The sequence below is a fragment of the Vipera ursinii genome (assembly GCF_947247035.1).
Source record: "Vipera ursinii genome assembly, chromosome: 7".
In the NCBI taxonomy this organism is placed as follows: domain Eukaryota; kingdom Metazoa; phylum Chordata; class Lepidosauria; order Squamata; family Viperidae; genus Vipera; species Vipera ursinii.
The window spans coordinates 41,188,944-41,215,428 of NC_139521.1; the positions used below are offsets into that span (position 1 = coordinate 41,188,944).

Here is a 26,485-nt window from a genome sequence, read left to right on the forward strand (position 1 = left end):
TATGCTAAATCATATTATATAAATATAATAATGACAATGCAGAAAATATTTAAAATACAATATTAATAAAATCTTCTAGATATTATAGACAAATTGATTGAAAAACACTTTGGGATATTATTTTCTCTACATGGTAACTCTAAATTGTGAGGATTGTTTAGGGTTAGGGTTATGGCTCTAGATTTACTTATTCAGTGGCAGTTTCCTTTATTCACGTCTCTGTGGATAGAAAATCTTATTTCAAGGGCCTTTTCAACTGCCGCTTTTGGGAGATCCACCACTTGTAACCTTTTGCTTTCATGAACAAAGTTTGGTCTTAACTAGTTCAGAGCCCTCCTATCTTAGAACAGTACTATCTTTTTTTTTTGCTTATAGAGGCTGATCACCTCTTAAGGAACACCAAATACGCTTATAAAAGTACTATACTACAATGAAATAAACTTAATTTTGATGTACAATCTATATAAGAAATAATAATAAATCGTATCAAACTTGGTGATTCATATTTGTTCAACAATTTTACAAGAAACAAAACAGGAGATATGAATTAGAAGTCAATTAGAAGTCAACCTCCCCACTATTTTGACAACAAAATAGTGATATTGACTTGGGTGGCCATTCTCCCATAAATACAGACAGTGCTTATCAGGTGTGCCATTTTAATTTAGTTCCAGAATTTATTTTTTTATAAATGTCCATGTTCTTTTGACATATATCAATAACTGGAAAACTAGCAGGAAGATAACAGCAAAGAGCAAAATTCCCTTTTGTACTTTTTAATAAAATAAAAAAATAAAACCAAACAGTGTCCTAAATATGGAGAGAGTTATACTTAATGATTAAATATTTAGCCAATTCTGTCTCATAGAATTTCAGAATACCAAACCATTTTTAAAATGTTTAAATATTTAATCACTGCATACACTCCCCCATCCAAATAAATCCTACTACTATGGAAATATCACTTTATATTTAGGATTTTCTGAGATCAAATTCTGTACATGAGTCTAAAGAAGAATGTTATGCTCCAAACTGGAATGTTTTTAAATTCCTTTGGACAATGAAAGGCAGGAAACGCTTATCACATTTGTAGATAACAAAATCCTGAACAGGATAGCTAAGATTAGAGGACAGAAACAGAAAATGTAGGGGAGAGATTTAACAAAATTTCAAAATGACAAAACAACAAATACATTGGATTGACACAAATAAGAGGATCAGGTTCTCATCTCTGTTATCCAGTTTTCAGAGGTGGAATCATCAATACCCAAACAGAAGCCATATATAAGTCTAAGTGCTATTATTATTGCTATTATAAAAAGAGGAATTTGACAAATATAACTAACTACTTATGTGGTGGTAGAGTTATTGGATACATTTAAGTAGACATAGCCATTTACTTAAATGGCTAATATAAGATTTAATTTCATGTGCATTCCTGTTTGTATGGCTCCTTTCAAATATATGATGAGAAGGTGAATGAAGAATTATACTGAAGTTAATGCTATTTATTTTTATTGATATGGATTTGATAAAGTTAAAGATAAAAACTGGAGTTAATTTGGCTGACGTTTTTTTCCTTCGGTTCCTAAATAATCTATCTAGACTTTACGATCCCACATCTTTATTATTATACATGTGAAAAAGCCAAATGCTGCACAAATATTTCTTTTACTAGTATTTGCATTTAATTAGATATCTAATTTGCTGCTGTTTCCTGATTTTATTTATTTATTTAGCTTGCACTTTCAGAGTCAGAAGTTGAAAGTTTCTTCGGGAACCAGGGGCCACAGGTGTCAACTACAGAGAAGAAAACAATGAATCTGGTATCACACTATTATAATAGATGTCTTGGCTTTTCATACTTTTGCCATGATATCAGTCCAAATATGTAAGTCACAAGATTTGGGTCATGATGTTACTATAATTTGGTCAATTATTCCATGGATGCCTATGCCACTGACTGTATACAGTTTGAAATTTTTCTAGAAGATATACCTTCTCTAAATTATCTATCACTCCAACTAATTTTGTCCCAAGGCAACTACAAATAAATTTCATTATTAATACACAGAGAGAAAGAGAAAGAGAAAGAGAAAGAGAAAGAGAAAGAGAAAGAGAAAGAGAAAGAGAGAGAGAAATGGGACAGTTGAAAACAAACAAAAAAGAAATTCTAGGTTTTAATGGTATAAGAACACCAGAGGGCGCTCTTTGCCTGCTGTTGAGTTGCATAGAAATCTGCAAAGATTGAAAACCAATGAAATCAATGAAACTTTATTTCCAGTTTACAATTGCTGAATTGAGTAAAGGAAAAGGCCCATTCCATACAAAAGCAACCAGAGAATTTTGCAAAAGTAGAATAATTGTTCTCATTCTATTGTTGTCCCACTTGTTCCAGAAAAAGTCCCAATAAACTGGAAGGAAGAAGAAGGAAACTGCAGGGAGGGGAAAAAACAACAATTTTCAAGTGGGGAATTACTAAGGTGAATCATTTATCAGAAGATACTGGGCCAGTTCTGTCTGTCATCATCTCCTGTGATGTATGTTGTGGCTGCTGATTATACTCCTAACATTTAGTTTTTAGACTATGATGCCAATTCTCTCTCTTCTTCAATTCAAGTTAGGCTTCCTTTGAAAATTTACTCTACTGCATTTCTGTTTAATAAGGTTAGTATTCTTATTCTTGTAAATATAAACTACAGTACATTTTCTTTTTTGTTTTTTATATATAATATGTCCTTTACACACACACACAGAGAGAGAGAGAGAGCTTATTTTAATTATAATTGTAAATATACTTGTAGCTGTGAAAATGGTGGGGATGTATGTACACTCACACAATAATATTAGCCACTGACTTCAATAAACAATAATCAACACATCTGGAAATTTTTACATGATTTCTTAATTCTCTTCCATATCTACGTTTGGTTAAAATTGAGTCTTTGAGCTCATTTGCAGTATCTGCTTTCAGTTGGGCTTAACTTCATAAATCACACAATAATAAGAAAGAGAAAATATATGAACCAGCCAAAGGAGAATTTTCAGTCAGATTAGTTGGTTGGGAGAGTTCAACAAGATATGCTTAAATCTTTCTCCTTGAAATAAAGGGATGTAAATGTGCCGATTTGAAGCAATAGTAGTCACATGGGGGTTGGGGGAACAACAATACTGACCCCATGCTTTCCCTTCCCTACTAAAGGAGCAATCAAGGCTGCTCTTTACCTGCTATCTTCCTATAGAACTTGGTGGAAACTCCCCGCCAGCCGTTCGTTAAAGCTAGCCCTGTCCATAGGGCTCAAATGACAATCAAAAGAGCAGGTGCATTTTTAAACATTTATTTATTCCACTCTCCCACTGAGTGGCACTGTGGGAAAGAGGGAGTGCTCAAATGCCACCAGCAGCTGTTGGGCCACCCACTTGAAGGCACAGCAGCCAAGGCATCATCCATCCTCTCTCTTCACTTGCTGCAGATCCTAATCCTTGCTTTGGCCTCCCGACTCTCATTTCACCTTTGGAAGAGAATGGTGTGGAAGAATAAACTATGAAGAATCTCAGTGACTGAACAAGCCTTTGAAGATTGCCCGATGTCTTTCTCTCCTCCCCTTATTTGGAGAAACCAAACTGCAGCCCCTCTTAAGAAAAAGAGTCTTCACTAGTGACAAATCCTTGCCCAGGCTTTAGAAGTATGTATGTATGTATGTATGTATGTATGTATGTATGTATGTATGTATGTATTTATTTACTGGACCGGTTGGGAGCTGTGAAAAAGACCACTGGAGACTCCTCCATCAAAGGCAGGATTCACCCCCTTTCCTCCCTTAAGCACTGATCTTTGTCTGGAGGAAAAATGGACAAATGTAAGCCTGTACAGTTTGCGCGGGATGGATAACGGGAACGTGAACTTCCTATAACATCTGAAAGTTAAGAGTTTAGGTAAAACTTGTACTGCCGCGCAGGAACGCAACTGCGGCCGAACTTTTTTCATGATTATTTTCGCGCGGGTCCCGTGAGATAATTTGAAACAATCCACCGTCCCTTCCAACGGAGATGAAATAGTTAAAATTAAATCCGCGTCGCGCCTTCCCAGACATGCTTGCTTAATAATCCCTTTCGGACTTATTGTTGATTGTGGCCATTCAATGTGGATTTAGCCCACACCTCCTCCTTCCTTTCCTTTCTCTCTCTCTCTCTCTCTCTCTCTGCGCAAAGCTGACATCTAAGCAGGGGCGCGGACAGACTCCCCAGCTTCCCGACCCCGCTTCTGCCAAAAGAAGAAGAAGGAGAAAAAAAAAAAGCCTAGTTACTAGTAGAACAGATCTCCTCGTCTCCGCCTCGTGCCTTCTTCCCCCCCCCCGCTGCCAATTTATTTGATTGACACCCTGTAGAGCCACTGGGGCTCAGGTCAAAAGAGGGGAGAGCTTCTCGAAGGCAGGCGATGAAGAGGCGGAGACTCGATTTACTCCGACTCAATGGAAAGAAAGGTGGGCGGGGTGAGAGATGACAGACCAATTGGAGGAGGAGATGAAGATAGCGCGGACCCGCAGCGGGAGGGGAGGGGAGGGGGGGGCAGTCGCCTCGGAAAGTAAAGAGGGAAGAGCTCAATGAGTACCACCGTACAAAGTTTCTGCCTGGCTCGCTGCTGTGCGGGGTGTGCGGGCAGGCGGCGTCCCTGCCTTCCTTTTTCCTTCCGCGGAATCAAGCAGCTCCTCTGAGGGTCCACGGGGGGCTCGCGACGCCGAGGCGAGAAGGTCTTCCACGGCAACCTTTGGGAATTACAAAAGTGGGCAACTGAGTTCCACAGAGTTAAAGGACCGCTGCTTTCCTTCACCGCTTCATGCTTCTTTTCTGTCTGGCTCTCGCGCATCCACGGCGGGATTCCTTCCTTCCTTCCTTCCTTCCTTCCTTCCTTCCTTCCTTCCTTCCTTCCTTCCTTCCTTCCTTCCTTCCTTCCTTCCTTCCTTCCTTCCTTCCTTCCTTCCTTCCTCTTCTTTCTTTCTTTCTTTCTTTCTTTCTTTCTTTCTTTCTTTCTTTCTTTCTTTCTTTCTTTCTTTCTTTCTTTCTTTTCTTATGCTCTTCTCTTCTTCCCCCCCCCCCCCGAGAGAAAACGCTGAGCTAAGCGAATTTGCAAAAGCGGCTCGCTGTCAGAGCCCAGCCTGGAACGGAGCTGGTGCGCCGAAGGAAGTACGGAGGAGCGGCTCGCTTTAGCCGATGGGGGAACTTTTGTTAACAATGCCCGGCAGCAGCCTGGACTGCGCGTCCCTCCCAAAAGGGTTCGACCGGCGGCGGCAGCTCAAGCTTCGGCCAGACTGGGAAGAGACAAAAGTCTAAGCTACGGAGCAGCAGCAGCAGCCGCAGCCCGTAAGTGAAGGAGGGACTGCTGGCACTTTTTTTCCCACTTTGGAAGGCGTTTTCGGTTGCCTGCCAGCAAAGCCGGGAGTCTGGAGGGAACTCGGCTCTAATACACTCCCACACACCGGGCATTTTGCGGAAGGGACCGGCTGCCCGTCCTTTTGCGCCGCACTCGGGGCTGTGGAGTGTGCTTGGGCATCCAAACGCTCCCCGCCCGCACAAGTAGCTTGAGGAGGGGGTCAGCCTGCCTCTCGTGGGCAGGCAGCGGCAGCAGCAGCTCCTAGACCCTTCGCCGCCTCTTCCCACTGTCCGGGCCTTCGTTTGCGGCGGCGAAAGGGCGAGAGATGCCCGCGGTGGCGGAGGCGTTGACAGCCCTTCTCTTCCACCTGAGCGCTCCTGGTAATGTGGATTGACGTTGCTTGCCTGTCGCTCGCTGGACTTTCCGCCTTGCTGGCTTGGTTTGTCTTGGTTTGCGAGCTGACCTGGATTGTGGCTGTTAGGTGGGTTTGCTTCAGTTTTCCACCTTGTTCCTCCTCTGCATCATGGGCTGCTGGGGGTTGGGCAGCACCTCTTCCATTTTGCTTCCCTGCCTTGTGGTCTTCCTGCTGCTGCCGCTTCCTGCCTCCACTGAGCCCAGACAGCTTTTCAAGGTGTTGGAAGAGCAGCCACCGGGCACCTGGATAGGTACCATTGCTACCCGCCCAGGCTTCACCTACCGTTTAAGTGAGCATCATGCTCTTTTCTCCATAAATGCTACATCCGGAGCTCTGCACACACTTGCCACTATTGACCGTGAGAGCCTGACCAGTGATGTGATGGACCTTGTTGTGCTTTCCAGCCAGCCGACGTACCCGAGCGAAGTGCGCATCGTGGTGCTTGACCTCAACGACAATGCACCTATCTTTCCAGATCCTTCGATTGTGGTGACTTTCAAGGAGGACACAGGTAGCGGCCGACAACTTATTTTGGACACAGCTACTGATGCAGACAGTGGGACCAATGGTGTGGACCACAGCTCTTACCGCATTGTGGGAGGCAATGAAGAGGGCCGATTCCGACTTAACATCACTCTTAATCCTAGTGGAGAAGGGGCCTTCCTGCACTTGGTCTCTCGTGGTGGGCTGGATAGGGAAGCTACCTCTGCGTATCAGCTGCTGGTGCAGGTAGACGACAAAGGAGAACCTCAGAGACATGGATTCCTACAAGTCAATGTCACTGTTCAGGATATCAATGACAACCCACCTGTTTTTAGCCAGACTCTCTACCAAGTTCGAGTGCCTGAGGATGCACCAGTTGGGGCCAGTGTACTTCAGGTGACGGCTGCAGATGCTGATGAGGGCACCAATGCTGACATCCAGTATCGTCTGGAGAGGGCAGAGAGTACTGGAGGAGATGGAAGCGGGATACTTCCTTTTGAGGTGGACCCTGAAAGTGGGGTCATCCGTATCCGGGAGGTTCTGGACTATGAATCTCAACGGCAGTACTCACTAACAGTTCAGGCTATTGACCGTGGAGTACCAGCTTTGAGTGGCCGTGCTGAGGCTCTAATCCACCTGCTTGATGTGAACGATAATGAGCCAAGGGTCAAATTTCGCTATTTCCCAGCCACCTCCCGTTTTGCCTCTGTAGATGAGAATGCAGCACCTGGCACAGTTGTGGCATTGCTGACTGTGAGTGATGCTGATTCACCAGCAGCCAATGGGAATATTTCAGTATCCATCTTGGGTGGGAATGAACAGCGCCATTTTGAGGTCCAGAGCAGCAAAGTACCCAACCTCAGTCTTATCAAAGTGGCAGCTGCTCTTGACCGTGAACGCATTCCCACCTATAATCTCACCGTGGCTGTGACTGACAACTTTGGAAGTTCTCCTCCATCACCTGATTCAGTCCCTTCTTCTCTGAGTCCAGATGGAGCCTCTCCTGCTCCAGTGAGCCGCTCTTCTGTGGCCAGCCTTGTCATCTTTGTAAATGATATCAATGATCATCCACCTGTTTTTGGGCAGTCAGTATATCAAGTCAGTATTAGCGAGGAAGTACCACCAGGCAGCTACGTACAGGGCTTAAGTGCTACAGATCATGATTCTGGTCTTAATGCCAACCTAAAGTACAGCATAGTTTCTGGAAATGAGTTGGGTTGGTTTTGTATTAGTGAACACAGTGGCCTAGTTACTACTAAGAGTGCTGATACTGTCATGGCTACATCTCTCCTAGGTATTTCTGGTCAAGGCATGGCGGCATCTGGTGGGCTGGACCGGGAAATAGTTTCACAAGTGGTGCTGAACATCAGTGCCCGTGATCAGGGTGTGCAACCTAAAATTTCCTTTGCAAAACTGGTAGTGAATATCCTGGATGTTAATGATGAAAAGCCCCAATTTAGTAAGCCAGATGGGTATCATGTGTCAATAGCAGAGAATGCTCCTCCAGGAACTGATTTGCTCGTCCTCACTGCTGTGGATGGTGACTTGGGTGATAATGGGACTGTGAGATTCATCTTGCAAGAAAGTGGGGAAATTGGGGGAAATTCAGGTGGTTTTCCATTAGTTAGTTGGGGAGCTTTTCGCTTGGATCCTGTTTCAGGTAGACTTAGCACAGCCTCACAGTTAGACAGGGAAGAACAGGAACACTATTCACTGCATGTCATGGCCACCGATCAGGGCAATCCTGCCCTCTTTTCGGTGGCTCTGGTCAATGTGAGCTTGCTTGATGTGAATGATAACAGCCCCTTATTCTACCCGGTCCAGTATTTTGCTCACATCCAAGAAAATGAACCTGCAGATAGCTACATTGTCACTGTGTCTGCTAGTGATCCAGATCTTGGACTCAATGGCAGAGTTAGATATAGTATCTCGGCAGGAGACACTTCCAGGTTTCAAATTCATAGTCAGACAGGGGTCATCACAACGAAAACCACCCTAGACAGAGAAGAAAAGACTGCTTACCAGTTACAAGTAATAGCCAGTGATGGTGGCAATTTGCAGTCTCAAAACCAGGCCATAGTTACAGTCACTGTTTTGGACACTCAGGATAACCCCCCAGTATTCACCCAGGAAATCTACAGCTTTGTGGTGTTTGAAAATGTTGCCCTAGGTTATCATGTAGGCAGTATTTCTGCCCACACTATGGATCTTAACATCAACATCACATATCTTATCACTTCAGGTGACCAAAAGGGCATGTTTGAAATTAACAAAATAACTGGCTTGATTGCCACTGCTAGTATTATTGATAGGGAAGAGCAAGCATTTTACCAGCTGAAAGTAGTGGCCAGTGGTGGAACAATAACTGGAGATGCTCTGGTCAATATAACAATTAGAGATTTAAATGACAATTCACCCCATTTTCTTCATGCAGTGGAAAGTGTGAATGTGGTTGAAAATTGGAATACAGGACATACCATTTTCCAAGCCAAAGCTGTTGATCCTGATGAAGGTGCAAATGGCATGGTTGCTTACAGCCTAAAGCAAAATCCTAAAAATCTATTTAGTATTGATGAACAAAATGGTGCTATCAGTTTGACAGGGCTTCTTGATGTAAACGATGGGTCTTATCAAGTGGAGATTATGGCCTCTGATTTGGGAGTTCCAGAACGTTCCTCTAGTTTCATTTTAACTGTCTCTGTTCATGATGTAAATGATAACCCACCAGTATTTGACCAGCTTTCTTATGAAGTCATTATTTCTGAACTGGAGCCTGTGAATTCCCGATTTTTTAGCGTACATGCTTCTGACAAGGATTCAGGTGCAAATGGTGAAATAGCTTATAACATAATTGAAGGAAATACAGGAGATGCCTTTGGCATATTTCCAGATGGCCAGCTGTACATAAAAAGTGAACTAGACCGTGAAGTTCAGGACAGATATACGCTACTGGTTGAGGCTTCTGACAGAGCAGTAGAACCACTCAGTGCCATAGTAAATGTTACTGTTATTCTGCAAGATGTAAATGACAATAGACCACTGTTTAACAGCACCAATTATGTTTTTTATTATGAAGAGGAACAGAAAGGTGGATCCTTCGTAGGTAAAATAAGTGCTGTTGACAAAGATTGTGGATCTAATGGGGAAGTCAGATATTTGTTTGCACACATGCAGCCTGATTTTGAATTGAATGCTCTAGGTGGGGAAATAACAAGCACTCATCAGTTGGACAGAGAATCCCTGATGAGACAAAGGGGAGCTGCTGTATTTACACTTACAGTTATCGCAGTAGATCAAGGATTGCCAAAGCCTTTAAGAGATCAGGCAACAGTGCAAGTGTACTTGAAGGATATAAATGATAATGCGCCAAAATTTTTAAAAGAACTCTACCAAGCAACAATATCAGAATTAGCCCCAAACCTAACACAGGTTTTAAGAGTTTCTGCTTCCGATGTTGATGAAGGTAATAATGGACTAATCCACTATTCTATAATTGAAGGAAATGAAGAAAACCAGTTTGCAATAGACAGTGGCACTGGTCAGGTGACTTTAATTGGGAAACTGGACCATGAAGCTAATGCATTTTATTCACTTACTATCCAAGCAGTGGATTCTGGGACAGATCCCCTAAGTTCCCTTTCTATGCTGAATATCAATGTGTTGGATGAAAATGACAATAGTCCTTCATTCCCTAAAACTATTCTATTTGTTGATATCTTGGAGAACATGAGAATTGGTGAACTTGTAACGTCAGCCACTGCTTCAGACTCAGATTCAGGTGACAATGCAGACCTTCATTATAGTATTACAGGAACGAATAATCATGGAACATTTAGCATCAGTCCTAATACCGGCAGTATTTTCCTTTCAAAAAAGTTGGATTTTGAAACACAGTCATTGTATAAACTAAACATAACAGCAAAAGACAAAGGGAGGCCTCCTCGGTCTTCTACCATGTCAGTTGTAATATATGTCAGGGATTATAATGACAACCCACCCATGTTTCCAGCTGGAGACATTTTTAAGTCTATTGTTGAAAACATTCCTGTTGGGACTTCGGTCATTTCCGTAGTGGCTCATGATCCTGATGCAGATATTAATGGGAAGTTGGCATATACAATCATCCAGCAGATGCCAAGGGGAAACCATTTCCATATAGATGAAGTCAAAGGGACAATATATACAAGTGCTGAAATAGACCGTGAATTTGCTAATCTCTTTGAATTAACAGTGAAAGCCATGGATCAGGCTGTGCCTATCGAATCTAGAAGATTTGCTCTGAAGAATGTGACCGTCCTTATAACTGACCAAAATGACAATGTTCCAACTTTTGTATCCCCAAATGCTCTGGCTGTAGAACCTTCTGTTTTAATAGGTACAGTCCTAACTACAATTGTGGCTGCTGATCCTGATGAAGGAGCAAATGGGGAGGTTGAATATGAAATAATTAATGGGGTCACAGACATATTTATTCTGGATCGCTACAGTGGAGAACTGAGAGTATCATCAGCTTTAATGCCATCCCAGCTTATGTACAGCTTCATCATTTCAGCCACAGACCTTGGTCCTGAGAGAAGAAAATCAACCACTGAGATGACTGTAATTCTACAAGGACTTGATGGCCCTATTTTCACTCAACCAAAATATATTACCATTTTAAAAGAAGGCGAACCTATTGGGACAAATGTGATATCTATTGAAGCAGCTAGTCCTCGAGGGCCAGAAACTCTACTGGAGTATTTCATTGTATCAGTACGTTGTGAAGACAAAAAGTTTGGCCGTCTCTTTACTATTGGCCGGCACACTGGGGTGATTCAGACTGCTGCTGTTTTGGACAGGGAGCAAGGAGCAGGCCTGTACCTGGTGGATGTTTATGCCATTGAAAAATCTGCAGCTTCTCCTCGGACCCAGAAAGCTGAGGTAAAAAGCTTTTGCTTATTTCATTATCTTCCTTTCCTGTCCTTGTCCTCTCTCGCCATATAGCTTTCAATCTCCAAAATACAACACTGATATTTGTTTTTTTTCTTATCAACTTAAACTGTCATTGTGTGCAGTATTTATTAGTACCAATTCTCTCTGAATTCATTGTGACTTCTGAACAAACACTTTTAATCTTGCAAGTGTTACTTTCTTTAGAATTAACAAGATATTGTCACACTTTAGAAGTAATTTGTGTGATTGCATATGAACAAAGATTTTTCTGCATAATTAGTACTTGCCCCAAATATTTTGCTAGTTTTGAACTAAAGTATAGGGTTTGGATATTTTTACATTTGACTGTAATAAGCATAAGAGTTTTTTTTTTTTTAAAAAAATCAATCTCTATTGGCCTGCAATTTGCATTACCTGTTTTATACTTGACATTTTTAAATGTAGGCAAAGTGCAATTAGAGGAAAGAAATGTTGCTTTAGGTTTGATTCAGCTTAAACTGTTATATATGATTTTTTTCTATCTTGCTGTACCACACTCTGACTTTTTATTTCTAATCATTATACAATAATACAGTGTTGGATGAGACCCAGGAAAACTTAGCTGGTTCTTCCAAATGAGTTTCCCTTCACCATTCTTTCCAGTTTCTGTTTCTCTAGCCTTGCCAATATTCAGCTTATAAAAACATACAGAGAGGGTGAGAGTTATAGAAGCCAAATGCTGAATATCAGAATGATATTTTTTTTATTAGAGTAGTTCAGACTACATGGATACCAAAACATTACAAGGATGTTGTTGTTGTTGTTGTTGTTGTTGTTGTTTCTGAATGTTGTACTAAGTTCCTAATGGACAATTTGTATCATGGATGTTTTATTTCTTCATAGAACGTTCTTAAGTTAGAGCTTGCTTTGTCTGTTGGGGATATAAAGAAAATACAATGCCAGCTAAGGTGGGGGCTTTCTTTTTCCGTTTGGCATTGTTTGAGCCCTCATTTCTGCATGGTATTCTGACTTGTGTTTTTGCTCACAAAAACTTGGAACACTCAGTCAGCAGGGGATGCCGGAAGTGGAGAGTGATTCATAAGCTTCTGTTATGGTCTAAGAACTTGAGCTCTGAACTCAAACAGAATCGGACAGTATAAACATTGCAGCCGAGGAATAATACCTTAAGCCTATAGTCTCAATTAAGTGATCATGTGAAAGACATCTCATAAACATACTTAAGTTTTGATTGTAAAAATGCTGTTTTAAATTGAAGTAAACATGGTACATAGTTATTATATGCATTGATTTGATACCAGTTATGACATTATTCAGTGGTGGGATTCAAATATGTGAACAACTGATTCTCTGTGGGATGCCACTTCCAGAAGTCCATTCTGGGTGTGGGCAACAAAAAATTAACTACTGGTTCTCCCAAAGTGGTGTGAACCTCCTGAATCTCCCCACTGACATTATTCTTGATTAAGTATTTGAAGCTACAGAATTCTGAAATCTTGGTGTATGTTGCTTGATTAAACATATAACAGAATTATTATGGTAGTCCCTGAACTATATTTTTCTTTTGCCTAGTATGTGTTTGTTTTTTCTCCAGATGTGTCCATGAACTCACCAGAAATCAACTCTGATTCTAAGGAGAGTTGACATAGTTCATGTAGAAGTAGAGCAACTTAATTTGTCATTAAAGGAATATTTATTTATTTATTTACCGTATTTATTTATTTATGAGAGAAATTATGCAAGTCTAATCATACAATGTCTTACATCATTTTATAATTTCATTAAAAATCAATATATTTTTAACTAAAGAATCATTTAACTATTGTTATTGGAAGGAATCTTACTATGTTTTACATATTCAGTGAATACTACTGTATAGTATGACCAACTGATTTCTTTATCTACAAGTTCGATCCAGTTCAACCAAGCCAGCTAAAGGAAAATAAACTTTAAATTTTAGCATGGGCTGTGATTTTACAAGCATTCATATTAGCTTGGTCCCACTGAACTTAATGGGATTTAACATTTCATAGAACTGTATGTAATTAATTTGTTTTGCTGTTTGAATCCTAATGAAATTATATATAATTGTATAGCAAATAGTTCATTAAGTGAAGCATCAGAATTATTTGAGTAATGAAGTTTGTGGGAAAACAGCACAATATTGCGAAGAAGAAAGGTCTGAGCAAAATAATTACATTATTTGTACAGTATTTTATATTGTAACAGTAAAATACAGTTTTATATGAAAAATGAATTTATTGTACAGTACCCAAATCTAGTATTTGTTGTTAGTACTAGACTGTGATTTTATATTGGCAGTGATGCTTTTTTAGAACAAAGTCCTATTGAGTTGAGTAAGACTTGCATACTTGCATAAATTTGCTAGCATAGCATTCCAAACCCCAATAATATATTAAATGTATCCAGGTGCAACCTGATTCTCAAAAATAATTTCATTAATTTGAGCTCACTACTGACATATAACAGAAGGGAGCTCATATAGGTTTTTATTTCATTTTTTATGTTCTGTGACTTTTTCTAATATGCTGATTCTATAAAGAGTTTCACAAATTACAAAGGAATGGCATTTTCCTAAGGCTGTCTCCAAGACTGTCACCTAACTCCTCTGCCCCTTTGCAGGAGTTATATACTTAATAATTGCTTCATTGTCCTCAATTTCATACTCTTTATATCAACAAAAAAACTTTATAGCACTTGATATTTTGTCAATAAAAAGGCCAGCAGCTCTTAACTCCAAAAGGTAACAGCCTGATCTTTGTTTGATTTTTCATGTTTTGAAACCAGAGTACAGCTTAGAAAGCTATTTAACTTTCAAAAAGCTTCTCTAGGTATTATGATAGAAGAGCGTATTGAAATTGCCTTATACTAATTTTAGGAAAATGGCAGTATCAGCAGCTTTATTGAAAAGCTTTACAGTAAGGTGGTACACGACAAACAACAACACCCTCTCTTTGTCTTCCTGGATTACACATAAGCATTGACATTTTGTTGATGCACCTGTACAGGATGAAAAAAGAATGTTGATTGCTGCACTCTCTCTATTTTAACAAGAGACATTTTTGATCATGTCTTAAACACTTGGCCATAATATTAAGTTGCAGAAACATTTTGGTTAAACTTATCTGAAGAAAACTAATCTCATTTAGGAATTTCAAATGCTATCTTCAGCTGCTAACACAGTAGAAGTGTTAGGTTTGTTTAGCAGGGTGTATTGGAGCATCCTCCTTTTTCCACATAATTGAATGTTCTGTTAATCTTTGACATATTTTTCTTTCAATTATATATAGACAAAGATAAATATAAAACCATTATTTAAGTGATATGTGCTTTCATTGATTTTGAAGTATAAGTAACAGCATACCACTTCAACTGTATGCAGTAATTGAAAGAAGACAATTCCAAAGAAGATTCCTCTCTCTCCTACTCTCTCCCTCTCCCTCTCTTTCCCTCCCTGCCTCTCTTCTCCTCTGCCCAGATCTTCACTATATGGAATAGAAAATGTTACTCCATTGAGCAGAGGTCATGGAATCTATTCATGAGTAACTGAATAAAATTTAATTGTGTAAAACTGAGTATACTATGTAGTGTTACCATAGTTGGGTTGCAAAAATCTGAATGACCACTATTTATTGCGTGAAGTTCTGCACTCTGTCTTTAGTAATTTTGGTAACTTTAGTCTTCAGATATGCCCCTGTAAATGCACGTGTAATTTAGTTGTATACAACTTATTGGTGTAACTTTACCGTGTGTAAGATCAAAAAATTCTTATGATGATCTAAAATTAAAATGACTAAATTAAAAAAAGTCCTCTGCAGTGATTAACACATGTTTTTCTTGGAATTTTCATATAACAATTTACATCCCCGTTGATCTTTCTGTTTCTCCATTTTATTTCCTCCAATGGTGTTTCTGTAATCCATCATGAAGCCTCATGCTGTGTGAATGATAGAAGAAATATTTCCACCACAGGTGGTCAATATTGCCTTTACTTCTGAATTGTTTATTGGCTTTCTCCCTTCGGCTTATATCTGGATTGGTTTTTACTGGATGCTAGATTTAAGTCTTTCCTTGCAAGGTCAACAAAAACAGTTGATGTCTAGTAGCATTATTTCTAGTTGATACTTTAGAACTTTTTAAAATTAATTTCAGTAAAGGGAAGAAAAGTACGGTAATATATCAAAGACTGGCATTTTGGGGAATATTATTAGCAGTTCAGTCAGATACAAGCACGAGTCCTTTACTTACCTCAGTGGGATTTAATCTGACATAATATAGGCTCAGTTCACCTGTAAATTGCAACGTATGTGTTCATTTTTTCATGAAATTGTCAGATTCCCCTTAGCTGAATTAAGGTTTGAATATAGAAGACTAAACTTTTCTCTCAGATTATGGAGGCTTGTGTTTAGGGTATGTTCCCCAACCCATAGTTCAAAGTGAAAACTTATTCACATTCCTGATTAGTGAGAAGCAACAAATTAACTCATTTGCATACTTTCTGAGTGTTTCAGTTTCCCTCTGTTTTTCCTTTCATACTGCTGAGATGCCTGCAATCCTTTAATAGCAATATTCTAGAAGATATTACTTAGACATTGTTATTTGGGACTACCATATTTAATGAACTGGTTTACTTTCTCCAGTTATATGATAAAAATTAATCCATAAAATAAAAAATGGGTCAGGTAAAACTATTGCAGGTTTTTTTCATTAGACAGTTTTGATTGAAATTTTTGAAAGTTTTATACCATTCTTAAGAGTGTTTTGCCACACATGAGGTAAATGAGAATGACTGAGATTTTTCCTTCCTTTTTTTTGTTGGGGGGGGATGTTTCCATTATCTTATTTGGAGCTAGTTAGTGTCCACCTAAGGTTTTCTGATCTGTGCTGCAAAATCCAATATTCCAATAGATGGCAGCAAAGTGGTACAGAACCTCCAAAGTCTGCTGCCATCTAGTATTTGTTTTTTTTTGTTTTTTTAAAAGTATAGATATATTAGTTCTACTCCATCTTTCATCCCTAGATGGCAAAAAGGCTAAGGATGATAACATTAATAAAATGGGATCATTTTCAATTAAATAGAAATCCATATATACGTTCTTTTTCTTGCATTCCCCCCCATGTGTTTGCGTGTGTTTGTATTTGTATGGGTAATGTGATTGAAATCTTTATAAATATATTTGCGTGTATGTTTAAATAAATAATCAGAAAGAATGTCAGTTTATAGGAGAGAAGAAGCAAGATAATTAATGGATGATATTTATATCAAGGAAATAGGTTATATCAACTAATGTTCAACAGAAAAATGTTAAGTTTTCAATAACATGTTTTATGGGAGAAAAAAGAGCATTTTGAAATGTCAGAAGTCTTTTTTTAAAATTACAGACTGTTTTCATTTTTATAAAAAAGTTGGGAAAAATAACTATACAATTATGTGTAAAATGTAGTTTGGCACAAGTTCCTTTATCTGTCAAAAAAAAAGTTTCAGTTACCAGCTCATAATGCATAATTAAATATAATTAAACAAGAGTCAATAAAACCAAGCTATTTTAATTATATCCTTGACAGGGTTAATTATAGTAATAAATTGTCTAATGAATTTATAGTAAAGAATAAGATAAAAGCTACAGTTTGTGGGGAAGAGAGAGAGAGAGAAATATATCTGCCTCCCAAAATACTCAAACAAAATGAACAAGGGACAGTAACTGATAAATATGCATTACTATTACTGTTACTATTATTTTTCTTTGGTAAGTTCTCTGCATGTGACTCCTGTATATAGTATATATGCAGCAGAACAACTATAAAATAATAAAAAAGCAATTATAAACTATATAAGGATAAACACATTCCAGAACCCATTGTTCTGCTGTGACTTCATTTAACAAGGGGCACAACAACCCTGCTTTAACAAACAAAGCAGGGCAAACCTTTTTTTTAATTGAAAAGTTTTATAAAGGTTACAATATTATCCCATCCCCAAACCCCCCAAACCCCCCTCCCCCACTTCCCAAAGCTGGTTACAGGGTTACAAATATATAGTAATCATAATCTAACATTAATCAACTATATAAATAACCAAATACATAATACACTTTAACCCGCCTATAACATAATTACAAACACTCTAAAATATCCAACTTACAAAAAATAAATAAATTATAACAAACTAAAATTTACTCATAAGCTAAATGGAACTTATTAGTCCCATATTTTTTCTAAAGCAGGGCAAACTTTGTTTTCTTGAAATTAAGATTCCATGTTAATAACATGTATAAATAAGGTTGAATTTGTAGCAAAGTAATATTAATGTTTTTTGTATTACAATTAAATAAGAAACCATATGATACAAAACAGATCACTGCCTCCAATGCTAAGACTCAGGGGCTTTTTATAGAAATAAAAATAGTGAATTGCTGCAACCTAGCACTTTGCTTGGAAATAAGCTCAGTTCTTTAAAACGAAACAAAATGTAATTTGAATTTGTAGTATGGAAGCATATAGGAGGGCTAGAGAGAACATCTCATCCATTTGTTTACAATTGAATGGATGCATAATTATGGTCTTCTATGTTAATATTCTTAAGAAGTTTCCAAATGGGCTCATTTGTTTGGAAAGATCCATTTAGCTTCCCCTCCCCCCCATGTTCATTATATTTTGTAAATAATAAGCATCTCATGAAAACTCAATTCTTTGTTTTCAAACATCTGACTAATATGAGCCCATTGAGGCTCGGTATATTTTCCATAATAGGAATTTCCTCATCAGAAAGAGCTATTACCATCATAAATCAATGTTCAATGTGAGAAATAAATTATGTTTTTGCTATTAATTTTATTTAACAACAAAATGCCATTGTTGTGCAACCAGTGAATACATATTGTCTTTACCTTTCAAAGTTTAAGTTTTAAGATTAAAATCTTAACCTTGCAATATCTTCACAGTAATCTTGAAAGCAATCATGAGAAAAATAAATAAAATGGCGCTTCATGTGTCTTATTAAAATCTGATGAAAATACATATTTTGTCTTGATTGCTTATGAACACCCATACTTCAAATTTCATGTACCACATTTCTCTAAATTATTTGACTTTTAAAATTTTATTTTGTTTTACTGAATTGTAATATACACAAGAGCATTTTTCTAAATCATTTCATAAAGATACCAATATTTGGATAAGAAAAAACTAAGCTGTCACTTCCTGAACATGGCAAATGTTTTTTTACTACAATTCAATTTATATATGTTTGTAAAGCTGTTAGAAAACACACATTACCTATTTTGTCTTGAAATTATGCATTGATGAATTACTTCTAGCTGCTATAAAAGTATAAGGAATCTGAAAATTGTACTATTGCTATACACCATAAAAGGGTTTATTGGAGAAGAGTGTATTTGCCAGACTGTATTAAATGGAAGCCTTCATGTTGATTTTTGTTGATTTGGTTTATGTATGAAATATATCAAAATGCAAATATTTTTCCTTTCTATTTTCTAACATTTTCTTAATTTTTTTCAGAAATCATAGAGCCCTGGGTAAAAATCCTTCATTAAAATATGAGTTCCAGAACTATATATACATCTTGTAGTAAAAGCATGTTGCAATGGGCAATTGGTTTTTTCCATTGTAGAAACACCTCCTTCCCCTCATCCCCCCAAATTAATTTGCCTTCCTGAAAATACTTGGAAGCTTGTTTTGCCAGTTGAACCACTGGATTCTTCTTATTTTAGTTTAAAGATCACCATCCATTTCATCAAACTCAACAGATTAAATTATGGGGAAAACTTTACCTAAATATAGCATTTGAATTTATCATAAGATCATATGTATGTACAGGGCTTATTGATTTCTTATATTAAAAATAACCATGTTTTTGGGAATCTAAAACAATGTATAAAGTTCTATTTGCTGTGCTTGTTTATACATATAGCATTAGCATGTTTGTAATTCTAAGCATACAGCTTTCAAATATCCGTATATGTGTGTGTACGTGCTCATGCACATCCACGTGTGCATGCACACACACACACACACACACAATATAGTATATACTCAGAACAATCTTTACTGTGTATAATATGAACAACCCTTGAGAACCTGATCACTCTTAATAGAGCTATCATGTAATAATTTATTTTTTATGATCTTTGGCTTAAAATATTCATTACTGAGTCCACCGATTTTTCAGCCAAGTATAAAAGAACTTTGGCTGTTCAGTTCTTTCTTTCCTCTCAAAGAAAGAATTTGCAGAAGATTGACTGATGTTCTGTTTGGTTTGAATGTTGCCACATAGCCCAGGGAATAGTGATGGTTTTAATTTACATTTTTTTAGTTGGATCATACTTCAGAGTCATTGTGAGATGCCTTGTGTGTTACCTATCATTGGTTTTCAGTTCAAGGATCTGATGCTTTATTGAAAAAAATGATAACTTTTTCTTTTAAAAAAAAATAGCATCTAGTAATATAAGAAAGAACAATAACATAAAACCATACGTATTTGCTGGAGATAGAAAGCGGGGAGAATGTGCAAACTTGTGGAGTGCTACAGATGGTTTTAAACAATGATTAGCAAATTCCATAGTAATATGTCTTTAGCACCAGTCTTTAGTAAAGTAGTCTTTAGTCTTTTGGTGAATATCAAGACTCATAGGGATGAGATTGCATCAAATAAATGAATAATACCATTTTGGTGGGGTGATGTGGAAAGGAAGATAAAAGAAAAAGTACCGGTATTTGGTTTAAAAAAACTGAGCTAAATCAACTTTTAAAGTTTATAATGTTTGGGAGGGGTATTACCTACTTCACATTGACAGAGACCACAAGTAGCCCATTGGTTTTAATAAGTAATGTAATTTTACTTGTAATACTGTACAATACAATATGTAGTAAATATAAATGAAATGGGACTGAAATTGAATGTTAGCATAAATATGTTTTGTTCAGAACCATATGTAATGAGAAATCCGTAGAGCATCAAAATCTCTTGGACATTGCTACAGCTTCTAGGTTCTGAAGTCTATTCTTTCCAAGTCTAAGAGCATCACAGTCTCAAAGAGATGCACATGTTTTGCCTGCAATGTAATGGTTTGTATTGGCTGCTCTGAGTTACCTTAAATCCGTGGTGGCGAACCTATGGCATAGGTGCCAGAGGTGGCACGCAGAGCCCTCCCTGTGGGAATGTGCACCATCGCCCCAGTCCTAGGCCTTCAGCTGGGTTTTATAAAACCTTTTTGCTTTAGGCCTCTGCCACTGTGTGCAAAAAAAGGTTCAAACAATTTCAACTTTTCATGGGGAAAAAAGGATCTTGCAAAGTTGGAATTTATTGATTGAACTTTTTACTCCCACCCAGTCTGCCGTTACCACCACAGTCATGCCCACCCAATGGGCCATGCCCACCCAATGGGCCACACCCACCCAATGGGCCATGCCCACCTGGCATCCGATGATACATAAGTGGGTTTTGGGTTGCAGTTTGGGCACTCGGTCTCTAAAAGGTTTGCCATCACTGCCTTAAATCATATTGTCCAAGGATTTTGATGCAGACTCACAAGGTTAACGTAAAATAAGACTATCTGTAATCAATACTAGATCAGTGGTTCTTAATCTTTTTAAAATCTGTGGCACAGAGCTCAATATAGTAGTGGTTCAATCACTCACCATACAATTATTAATCATATGTACACATTTTAATCATATGTACACATTTTAAATGCATAATTCATAGTTCAAGGGAAAGTTACATAGTTTTAAGTTATCATTTAGGACATAGAAAAGAAGATAAAAATCTTGTGGCACATTAGAAATAAGTCGCTCGCACAAGTGTGCCAGAACATGCCTGTTGAGAACTATTGTATGAGATAGATGAGTTTCTGATAGTGGAGCCACCTTAAAAGGGCATAACCTGATGATCCAAGTAAATCAAGGATGTTTATAGCAGAAGAAAACATCCCGCAGATAATCAAGCCCAAATTTGAGATAGTCCATTTTATTAAGAAAATATGCATTCATACAGTTGAATACAGTTGAAGCTCACATTTTTAGTTTCAAACATTATTTAGCAAATTAATTTTTATTATATCAATTTTAAAAGGGAAAACTAAGCAGCAGCTTAGCTTTCCCCAATTAAAATCAGCGGAGCCAAAGAGCACTCCACTTTCATTGGATTGTTCTATTGTGTTCAGGTTTTATAGCACTGGAGATCATGAAATGGGTAATTTAGTTAATAGATTGGGTTGTTAAATCTTTATTCTCTCCACCCCCTCTTTCATTATCTCCTCCTTCCCTCTTGCGCACTATAGAATATTAGGAACAAAAAAGATTATAGTTTATTTGGATACATATGATCTAATAATTGTTAATATCTATAAACCGATGATGTGATGTTATAACATTAATCTTTAATTAACCTTCTGCAAAAAGTATGTATTGTATCTTAAAGAAATGTTCTTAAAAAGTCATTAGACTTTGGAGTACTATTCTCTTCTTTGGCGTTAACACTCAAACTCTAAATGCCGATTAGTAATGCTTTAATAAAGTCGTTTGAAGTTCTGTGGACTGCTCCTTCCATCATTTATAAAGTTTCTCTGGTCACAAAGAAGAAACCCTTATTCAAACCTCTTTACAAACTTTTTTAGTGCAAACTTTTGGAAAGTTAAAAGGCTGTTCAGTATAGATGGACTTCAATTGTCTGAATTTTCAAACTACTACAGCAGTTGATTTCTCTTTCTTTTTAATTGTTTTCTTTTTATCTTTTTTTATTTTAAATCAGAAAGCAGTTGACTAACATTGCTCTCTTGGGGTAACAAAAGTGTTGGAAAATCTTTAGACATTTTATTGCTGCACTTTTTCACAATAGAAAATGGCAAATAAAGGCCCTTTCCACTTGATTAGATAGTAAGACGAACATCGTCTGAGTGAAGAAATACCTTAACATTCCCTGATTTTCCTTTCTTTATATTATTGTCTCTCTCTATTTAATTTGACAAAATAAGAAAACTGTGCCTAATCAGCCACAATGCAGTCATTCAGAAAGAACTTAACTTTGCAGGAATTGATGCATTTTTATATTGCCTAATGACTGGAGTGAACGATTGCAACATGTGAAAGCTGGAGGTTGGGGGGGGGAGAAAAAGAAAAATTATAGCCATCTTTTGGTTCACAGGAGCAAGAGATGCAGGTCATTGACTTGATTTTCATGGGAAGACGGACCCTGGCTTGCTCGCAGACTTGTTGACTAAACAACCTGATACTGACAGTCCTGGTTTGGGTGGGTGACTTGCAGTATTATGCAGTGGTTCGTTGAAAGAAAGATTTAAAGAAAGATCTGAATGGAGAACAATAGTTCAAGTATCCAGAACTGGACTTTTGCTTTCTTAGTGAAAATGTTACTTAGCATACTGATGAAAGAAATATTAATAATTAAAATGAGATATTCTAATTAATTAATGAATTAAAAAGAAATATTAAATAAATTGAAATCTACCCGATTTTTAAAAAGTGGTGTTAACAGTTGCATTAATTTATTCATCAACAAATCTGATTTCCTTTACATACATTCTTCACTTTAATGTTTCTAAGTATAATTCATTTTCACATTCACACATATAAACTATATGAATTAATCATTAGTTTTATCTATGGCTATGAATTCTTACCCCTCAGCATTTGGTGTCAGTTTGGACATTCCTTATTTTTCATACAATAAATCTATCTCCCTACTATATATGAAAAATGACTGCATCAAAAGCATCTCAGTATTTCACTTTTCACACTTCATATCTCTATGTATAAAGAACTAAGCAAGTATTTTTATTTCCATCTATTGTGTTCACAAAGCTATGGAACTTCCCAGGATAAAAGTGACTTCTAAATCAATTTCTAGGAACAAAAATAAAATCTTATTTTATTTGTATTTTTTTTGCTGCCTGAATTAATGTCCTGTTCATACATCATTGATGATACCAGTTAGTATATGTTATATGACTACAGTAGTTTATATGAAGCCAGACATTGTTCTTCTATTAGTTCTAAAATACCTGTTGCAAAAAAATATTGAAAAATTAGAATTGGTTTGATCAATAATCTTGAGAAATTGTCTCTGTTTATTGATATACACAATGGCATATTAAAAACATGAGTTAAGTAATTATAAATATAAATAAATATAAAAGATAACAGATGGAGATTTTGATAATTTCTGAAAGGAATCAGTCAACCTTCAAGTGATCTTCTAATTAAAAAATAATATAGAGAAAATGTACACAATGCTGTAACCACAGAGTAAGAGATTAACTTATATTTATACTTATAAGTGCTATAAAAAATTGGAAGTAACTTCTTTACCATCCTTTTTCTTGTCTTTGATTTTAGCACTTCCGTCATTGGTATTCTCTTCTTTTTCATTCTAAATATTAGTTCGTGTTAATTTTTGTTCTGCATTCCAAACTCTAACAAAATTTTATTTATAAAGAGATCTTGCTAATTAAACACCGTGATAATGAAGATTATGTCACTATGTAAAAATTCATATTTCAGAGAAGACATTTACAGTATGTCACAATATTGTGGAGGAAGAATACACAGTTATTAGTTATTTTTGGTGCATTCAAAGAAATTTGTATGATTACAGTTCTTCATTTGGAGTGAAAGAGGTTTGTCTTTATAGAGAAAATATTTCCTGAAAACCTAAGAAATGTTATTTTTTTTTAATACTAGAGCACACTTTAGCTAAAGATAAATCTAGCAGGGCCTGACATTCTTAAGTAGTTATATGTACTACAGCTGTGTATCCTGATTGACACAGTAATTCCCTAAAAGAGTGGTCCTGCTGATTTAACTGTGTGTGTATGTGGGTGTCGGCAGTATATCTACAACACTTTCTTCCAGGAGACACAAAAATGTTGCTGATAAAGGCTGCTTTGTCACTGTAACTCTTTGAATTTTTCAAAGGCCAAGGTGACAGCTGCCTTATTGCTTACAGGGACATCAAGGGTGGTCTCATTTTTGCACAAGCATATAATTTGTCTTAAGTAAAGTGGTTTCTGCCATTATTTACTTCAACCACAGTGCCTTTTTTATCTGGTAATAGTTGCAGATAAAGAATTGTTGAATGTGTTAACAATTCTTTATAAACATTTTTATGATATTAAATTATTTAAAGGTGGCAAACTATTTATACTGTATACCACTCAGAAACCGTCTGTGATGGAAAGGAATAGGCTGTTAAGAAATAGGAAATATGAATGAATGCATGCATGAATGGATGAAAAACAAACAAATACATAAATATTTGGACTTCATGAGTTGAATCATATTTAAATGTCTTATGAACAATGATACCATTCAGTTCTATTTAGAGCAGTGGTAATCAGCCAGACACAATCACTGTTGAATTTCAGTTCTAATGTTAATCTTTTTACAAAATACACCATTTCATGATTCAAATTTCCTCAGGTATTGTAGAACCTTATAATTCACAAGCAATTATTAGTAATACCAGATAGAAGAATAAGATGCTATTCCATTCAGGTATCCCCTTCTCTATCTTCCTGATACTCCATTTTCCATTTCTGAAACCTTCCTTCGTCTTTGTTGATCTAAGAAAGAGTGACTGGCCCAAGGTCAGCCAGCTAAGTTTGCAATGGGATATAAGTCCTGCTAAGGCAGGACTTGAACTCACAGTCTCTTGCTTCCCTCCTTGTGCCTTAAACGCTAGACCACACTGGCTCTGATGGGACTATCCTTAAGTAATGAATTTAGCAATACTCTCAAAATACTTGAAAAACACAACAACAATTATTAATTTCATACAGTGATCAGCACTTTATACTAAAAAAATAATTAAAAAGGAAAACAGCTTTGCACCAGCTTGCTTCTTTACACTGTGAGAACACAAAATTTAACTACCATGTAGAAGTTATATAGATACTGTAATGGTTCCTTTTAGCTAAGAATAGTTAGAATATTCACAGAAAGAGAGCACAAATAAAACATTTCTTGAAAGATTACATAAAACTTTATTTTATTCCCCAGCATATCTCCTGCATTCAATCTTAAAACTGGCAACTTACAGGAACAAATTATAGGTATTCATTGTGGGTTTTTTAACTTATGAGTCACTTTAATTATACTATCAAATATAATCCTTAATCCATATGGAATTTAGTTACATTAAAATAATAAATTTTAATACATTTTTACAATTAGAATGACTATCTTGATATACAATATTGGTTGAATTATATTTCAAGGTAATAATGAAATTATTTCTTCATATGAATTTAAGAGCAAAATTAGAATAAAAAAAGTCATTGTTCTATTGATGTTACTTTTTGTCTGTGTTGAAGATAATATACTTCTGTGATTATCATTACAAACTATGGACTATCTATTGATGCTGTCTTTTCATTGGTCATAGAATCCTTCCTTTCTGCCTGCCTTCCTGTCTTTGCCCCTTCGTCCTTTCCTTCTCTAAAAGCCAAAACTAAACTTATTTTTCAATTGATTATATTTCTATGTTGAGCAACTTGACTTTTTTGTGTAATGGAGGTTTTGTTGTTGTTGTTGCTCCTGCTACTTGCCTCACACACTGATCATTTGTAAAATTATATTCTTAATTCATTTGAACTGAAGTATTTGCAAATAATGTGGGTGATGCCTCCAGTTGTCAAGTTACACATCCTCTTTTGTCAAATTGGAACAGCCTTGCATGAGTAATGACCTGAGCAAAGTTTGAAATATAGACCTGAAGGTGAAAAGCCTTATATCCCATTACAAACTTTACAACACTAACATCTTCCTACATTTTTTCTTCAGAAAAGAAAAATATGATTAACTTTGTAAAAATACGATATTGTAGTCCTGTACATGTCTTCTCCGAATTAAAAGAAACTTTGTGAAGCCTATTCCCAGTGTATTTATTCCAAATAAATTTAACACAGAGATGTAAATTAAGCTATAGAATCTAAAAAGTGTCAATATACTGAAGAAATTAATTTCTTAACAGTTAATAGGGTTAGGCATTTGGGGATGAAATTTCTATGCACAGTGGGATAATTGGTCTGGATCAGACATGTCAAACACAAGGCCTGGGGGCCAGATCCAGCCCGCAAAGTTGTTTCATGTTGCCCGTGAAGCCATCCTGGAAACAGTGAGGGAAAGGCCCCTGTTGCCTTGGCCCCGGCCCAGGCCGGCCAGGAGCCAATGTACAATTTCATGATGGCCATCTATGCTGAAACACATTCAGTCTTAGCTCTACAAGGCCGTCT

The 26,485-nt window shown here is 36.8% G+C and overlaps 1 protein-coding gene across 1 annotated transcript in view; it reads left to right on the forward strand.

The window, feature by feature from the left end:
- Positions 1-5,894: 5,894 nt before the first annotated feature.
- Positions 5,895-26,485, forward strand: part of FAT4 (FAT atypical cadherin 4) — a gene marked incomplete at both ends in the record, with an annotated part of 131,165 nt that continues 110,574 nt past the window's right edge. The window contains one exon of the mRNA XM_083368009.1: positions 5,895-11,189. Within this exon, the coding sequence (XP_083224135.1) occupies positions 5,895-11,189 (5,295 nt within the window). The remainder of the gene's footprint in view (positions 11,190-26,485) is intronic.